The 6,950-nt window shown below is 45.5% G+C and overlaps 1 protein-coding gene across 1 annotated transcript; it reads right to left on the reverse strand.

The window, feature by feature from the left end:
* Nucleotides 1-5,289: 5,289 nt before the first annotated feature.
* Nucleotides 5,290-6,502, reverse strand: LOC101278356 (uncharacterized). The gene is given in 2 exon segments (XM_012537174.2): nucleotides 5,290-6,043; nucleotides 6,045-6,502. Coding segments are annotated over 2 exon segments (1,212 nt in total).
* Nucleotides 6,503-6,950: the final 448 nt, after the last annotated feature.

The raw sequence follows: 6,950 nt of genomic DNA on the forward strand, positions 1-6,950 counted from the left end.
TATTTTGAGAAGCAACCCATTTCATTGCCAGATGTCTTGTTTTGTGCAAAATGACACATAATGTTCCCCTACTACTTCCGATGACTTCCTGAACAAGTCCCATTCTTCTCACCTGGGACAGCTCTGATGTTTCTGAATAGCTTCTGGGTCATCCTTTTCTACTGGCTAAAATTCCAGTCCTTTTAGTGGTTTCTCATATAACGTGGGTTTTCCTGCTCTTCCATGAGCCAGACTGCTCCATTTGCCAGTGGCCTCTACAAAGCTGAGCCTCCGGGGCTGGATGCAGTACTCGGGATCTATTTCCGCCATAGAGGTCTGGACAGTGTGATGTCACCAAGAGGCTCATTGCCTTAACAAAATGGGTGCTGTCACTGGATTTAGAGAGTTGCATCGCAGTCCATTAATTCTCTAGCAAGAGCCAATAAGCTGGTTTTCATTGGTATGTCAAGAACTTCCACAAACTAACTTATTTTCAGTAAGACTGTAGGGTTTAAGTTAAACTATCAAAAATGAATTGCTTATTGTTATGTAGAAACCAGAGGTGTCCATTCACTCTAATTGGAGCCATGGAACTACTTAAGTTTATGATATTCCATATGTTATATTTATGCAAAAGATAAAGTGCTAGGTGTCAAGCTCTTCTCTCTCGTGATTTTTTTAACTTTATTGAGTTTTTTACTCTCCTCTCTGCTTATAAAGTGTTTTATATGCACAACAGCCCTGTGAGGTAAGACTATTATTATTCCCATTTTACAGATAAGGATACTGAGGCACAGAGAGGTTTATTAGCCTGTCCAAGGTCATCCAGCTAGCAAGTGGTTCTGGACCCAGGAAGGCTGACTCCAAACTCTATACTACCTCACCTCCCTGGATAGTGCATAGTTGGAAAACATTACTTATGTTAATTGGTTGTTTTTCCCTAAAAGAAAAGATCTGAGTAAGAACTTATCTTAAAGTTCCTCTTCCCCACGTTTCCAAGGTCCATTCCATGGAACATTGGTACCTTAAGGTGATCTAAAGGGGGAAAGAAGAGTTCCCATGTTTAAGGCCACATAGTTTCCATTTTTTCTTAACTTAGCCACTTTGACCATTGCTATGCTGTGGCTTGATTCAAATGTTAAGTGACAGGTTTCCATGAGGTGTTATACGTGAGAGCACTTTGCAGAGGCTGAATACATTGTACCTGCTTATAGCATCTCAGATTATTCATGAATTTTACATGCCTAAAAACACCATTTTAAACCTTTGCTTCCCCAGACTCACAGATAGAGAGAACAAACTAGAGATTGGTTACCAGTGGGGAGAGGGAAGTGGGAAGGGGCAGTATAGGGGTAGGCAAAAAGAAAGGGGTTGTTATGGGATTATATGAAATGAAGTGTGGGAAACTTTTGAAAATTGTAAAGCACTATAGAATTTAAAGAATATTTCATCCAATGAAAAGCAACAACAACAACAACAAAACAGTTGCTTTTCTGATCATTTATACTTCCTTTACAAAGTATCTTAAAACTTGGTTAATCTATGGTTGTCAGCAGTTGCGACACACATAATAATAATGAATTAGGAAGTTTAAGGTTGTTTTAAAAGTGGACCAAATGTGGATGCTGTGTTAGAAGAGAGACAGTGGGAAAAGACAGGAAATGGGTCTTATAATGGTACTTTGTATAAGTACCATTATAATGGTACTTTGTAATTCTGTGAAGCAGAAATTCATTTAAGCTTGAGCGTTTATGATGCTCGAAGAAGCATGGAGGAGAAATTTACATTAGTTGTGTTGGGCCACTTCTGTATATACTTAAATAACAACCACAGCAGCAGCAATAAAGCCCTAATGACATAAAGAAATTCTCTAAATTAACATTTTGTTTTAATGGGACAACTACTAAGAATACCTTACATCCATCTTTATTCTAACATCTCGGTCCTGTTTGTTAGCGAACTTCCTTGTATCCATTATTGTTCTCCACACACTACGAATAATTCTTTCAGTTGTTCGTACCATCTCCCTTCACAGGATGTATTTAGTGAATTATCATGGTCCACTGATAAGCATCATTTTGCAAGACTAAACAAATTAAGTCCCTTCAGTCTCTCTGTGTAAATGACATTTTCAAAGACAAGTTGAAATAAATCAATCCAGTCAGGATAAGACACAATAAAAATGTCGTGACAACAGGGTGTAAAGTCAAACCAAGCAAGTTTGTACATTTTTATTATTATTATCTTCCCAAAATGGACAGGAAAATAGAAAAAAATACAAAAACCTTAATTTTTTTTTTAAGGTACAGATAACAACTTTATTTGTCCACACCAGGATTAAGTTACTGAACAGAGAGACACAGAGGGTGGTGGGAGGTTGCCATACACAGCACCGTTTACGTCGAGGGCATCAGGAGGCAGAGCATCGCTCCTGCCAGGGTACCACGGCCTTCATCCTCCTCCACCCTGCTGAAGTGCCCCTTGTGGTCAGCAGGCCCTGCCCCGCACTCACCAGCACTCTCATGCTACCGGGCTTCTTCCCCCTGCTGTCCCAGTACAGAGCCCGCCAGGTCTGGAAACGCCTGTCTTTACATTCATCTGTCCACTGGGCCCTCACACAGCTCCCGCGAGGTAGCTGGGATAGCCTCCCACTGGATAGGTGAGGGGCCTGCGGTACAGAATGGTCAAGTGACCTGCCTGCAGACCGACAGGGGGTCACGCCTGGGCCTAGAGCTCAGACAGGATTTCTGGGCCTGTTTCTCTACAGCCTCCCCTTATTACGACTTCCCTCCTCTTCACAAGATTTGGCCTGTTTTTTGTGTTTACTTTTTTTTTTTTTTTTTTTGCGGTATGCGGGCCTCTCACTGTTGTGGCCTCTCCCGTTGCGGAGCACAGGCTCCGGACGCGCAGGCTCAGCGGCCATGGCTCACGGGCCCAGCCGCTCCACGGCATGTGGGATCTTCCCGGACCGGGGCACGAACCCGTGTCCCCTGCATTGGCAGGCGGACTCTCAACCACTGTGCCACCAGGGAAGCCCTGTGTTTACTTTTTAAAGATTTTTCCCTTGAGTTTTATTCCCAACCTTGAAGTTGCTCTACCCATTAGATCTGCACACTACTACCTCCAAAATTCACGTTGACTTCTACTCTTCAGCACTTCTCTTATCTCAAATAAATCCCTGCCTGTGTACTTTGCTACCATTCATAGATTAATAGAGCACAGGTCTAACTCTTTCAAGTACTTCCCTGTTTTTCCAGAAAGTCTACCTGTCTACAGTAGTGTTATCCAGTTGTAACTGACATGGACCCCTCAATGTAAGGGCCTAAAACAACTGAGAAAAAAAATTGTATATCTCCATTTCCGTGCCTTAAACATATGCTTCTTTAAAGCAAGGAATCTGTCTGGGTGTGGTGCTTATAGAAGTTCACGAGTACATTCATAAATATTAATGCCATAGAATGCTTCCTTCAAACACAATTGTTACCAGGACTTCACATCCATTAATACGCTGCTGTGACTGAAAATATCGCAGTCAGAATTTCACTTTGCCTTTTGCTATGCTATTCATCTAATTTTTTAGAACTGGATGGTACGAGAAAAGTCATCTAGTACAAACCTCTCATTTTAGAGATAAACTGAGGCACGAAAAGGGCAAGTGATCTGCTCAGTGTAACCAAGTGTGGCAGCATTAGAATCTGGGGGTTCTGACTAGATTCCAATGTGTTCTACCTCACGCTGCTTCCTACGTAATCGCCCATTCCCCAGAGAGGCCCGCCATCTATTCCTGCTTCCACTATGTTCCCGCTGTGGTTTGGACCGTTTCTCCACCTATTGGTATTTCCAGCATTTAGGTAAGGAACCAAGCTGGCAAAATAGAAAATAAAACCTCTCCCAACACGCCTGCACTTTTTTTTCAGCCTCTTGATTAAAGGAAGCCTTTTTAAATTCCAAGTCTCCTTTTTGTACTTTCTGAAAGTACTAAATAACCGCTAAGAGCTCTAAGTTAGGTTAACGATGGCCGGTAATGGCTTCCCTTCTAGAGTAAATTGGAAGCATGGCTCAACACCATCATATCTCCTCTAGGAAGTGTGTGTGTTTTGGAGGGAAAAGGGAGTGGATTTGTGGAGGGTTGGTGCTTAAAAAGAGTTACCTATTGCAGGTAACTTATCCTTATCCACAACACCCAACTGTTCCCACAGCTGTTCTATTCCATCATGTGCCATTAGTGAGGTGAACTTTTGTCTATATCTTGTGAGAAAGAGTGACTTTGGAAAGTTCCCTAGAAGAAAAGTTTTCTAGGGCTGGCCTTCTGTAACATACCAGACAGAAAAAAGGCTAACAGAGAAGAACAAAATTAGCTAAAAGCATTTGGGAAACCGATATAATCTGAATTGTTTCCACAATGTCCAAATGGCAAACCAAAGCTAAAGATATATAATTACGCATAATCACGGAACCTAAAAAATATGGAATGCAAATAATTTACTTACATGTAATATTTCATATGACAGCCAATTTCTCATTATATCAAAGATTATAAATATGAACTAAAACGCACGATTGTGGCTCCCTGTCAGTTCTGAAATATATCCATAGTGATAAGAGACTAAGGACTAGTAAAATGGAGGGCAAGATGGTTTGACTATTGAGTGTTTGCTAGTGGGTATGTCACAGACAAAGCAGTGAAAATATAAGCGATAAAGGTACCAATATGTGTTGTGTCTATATTAGCCTAATGAGCTATAGAGAGATTCAAAGAAATGAAGACTGTAAACTCCAGGAAGCAGTCAAGTTAAACTAGTAGATTCAAGCAATGAGGTCTCGGTATACAGCCCTGATTCCGTATGTATGTTGTCAGCTACTGTGCCTCACCCTAGTCTGACCTCGGCCAAGGTCATATGGTTTAATAACTTACATGTGTCTAGTGCTGTTAAACCCCTTCACATCTATTTAAGGCATCTGATCCTCACAGCAACCCCGTGAGGTAGGCACGTTGCTCCCTTTTAACAGCCAAGGAAACTGGTGTTGAGAGGTAAACTAAATTGTCGCACATCCGTGATGAAACCAGGGCTAACTAGCTCTCTGGACTTGGCCGCTTCCGTTGTCTACTAGGCTACCTCTCACGTTTCTGAAAGGTCTTTCAACTAGTGGAGACGCTTGGGAGAAGCAAGTATATTCCTACCCTTCTGCACATTAATGGTCCATCCACTCTTTTTCTGAGGACACAGAAAAGGAGGCAGGCTACAAGAAGGCAGCTGTTGGACCCGGGCCTCTGCCAGAGTAGGAAATACACCCTTGTGTGATCAGCTCCTAACTTCTGGTGTTTGAAATTAACCTCTGAAGCAACTTTTCAAGCGCCAGCTGAAAAGCACCGGTTGCCTCTTCCTCCGCTGCGGCCGAGCGTCTGACCGCGACCACGGCGTCCCTGCGCAGCTCTTTGGCGGTGTCCTGCTGAGCGCTGGCCTCCTCGCCAATGGCAATCAGCCGGTCCAATTTTTCTTCCTCCCGCTTTGAAAGTTCTCCTGCCAACCTCCTGTTTTCTGCCGACTGGGCTGCGATAATCCTGGCCACTGACCGCCTTCTTCGCCTTGCCCACCTGGGAGGGGCCGCACTGGTCAAAGGCCCATCCCCACCGGAAACAAAAGGAACTCTGGAGGGGGAGCCCGGAGGCTGCTGTGCCGAGGCCACCCCGGGAGTGTTTCGGCCGGAGCTCGTGCAGGGGCTGGGCTCACCGGACACCCCCAATCTGGTCACGGGGCTGCTCTGACAGGGAGCGGCTGCACCTCTGAAAAGGCGGTGGGAGCTGCTGTAGCTGGGGGTCCCTTGAGAGCACCCTGCACCTGAGGAGTCATCCCAGGAGTCCTCAAGGTCGCTGGTTTCTCGCATCTGGTCACTGATCCTCAGTTGACAATCCTCATCTGATTCCTTAACTGTTTTCAAGATAGGCTGACGATCTGCTGCCTGAGTCCTTTTTGCTCCCAGAATGCTGGTTCCCTCTTCCCCTGGGGTGTCAGGGGCCGCTGAGTTCTGGTCACAGTGCTGGGCCCAAGCAGCATCCTCCGTTGTTATGTGCGTCAGTCACTATCTGATTTCGGAGAAGGTGATCCATCGTATCATAAAAGGGACAGCGTGGTGGATCACCCATACTTGTGGCGTGGGCCACATAGACCTTTAAATATAGCGCCTTCAGGACTTTGAACTTGGAGCGGCACTGACACTCGGTGCGGCGGAAGCCTTCCTGCTGCATCCGCTTAGACGCAGTCTGGTAGACGTCTGCATTGTGATGCACGGTCTGGAGGTGCTGAATACACTGTGCCTCGCCTAGTACGGAGAAAAGCGTCCGTGTCTCCTGTCTGGACCACCGGATGCCCACACTGCTATTGGAAGGGACCGTGGTGGACTGCGAAGGAAGGCCAGCTGGAGGAGGCTCCTGGCAGCAAGGTGCCGATCTGGAGGTGTGGGGAGGCTCTGTGCGCTCTGGTCTATCTGAGGAGCCAGCCGATTCTTCCCTCTCAGGGCTCATTGCCGAGAAGCCAGGTCCGAGGACCGCATTTCTGGCTTCTGCCAAGGATCTGCTTTACTTTCGTTACTGTATTTGAAATATTCCTCATTCTACTTTGTTTTGTTGCCAGTCCAACAACCTCTTCACTTTCTGCGTGAGCGGCACAGCTGGAGTAGCTCTGTCGTCTGCATCATTGGCAACCACATCAGCCCGGCCCTCCTTACAGACGGATGTGCAGGTGAACCCCGATGGCCGCCGTGAAGTGGCAGAGACGGCGGCAGCAGTAACAAGTGGTCTCCCCTCCGCAACAGCACCGGGCCGCAGAACCCAGAACCTTAGTTTTTGAGACTGGTTTGGGAAACTGTAATTACATTAGCAACATCCAAGTGTTATCAACACTGAGCAATTCCTGTCATCTCAACTCAGCAGCCGACTCAGAAAATCACACCTTCCAGCCCACGGAAGACAC

The sequence above is a fragment of the Orcinus orca genome, chromosome X (assembly GCF_937001465.1).
Source record: "Orcinus orca chromosome X, mOrcOrc1.1, whole genome shotgun sequence".
Taxonomy (NCBI): Eukaryota; Metazoa; Chordata; class Mammalia; order Artiodactyla; family Delphinidae; genus Orcinus; species Orcinus orca.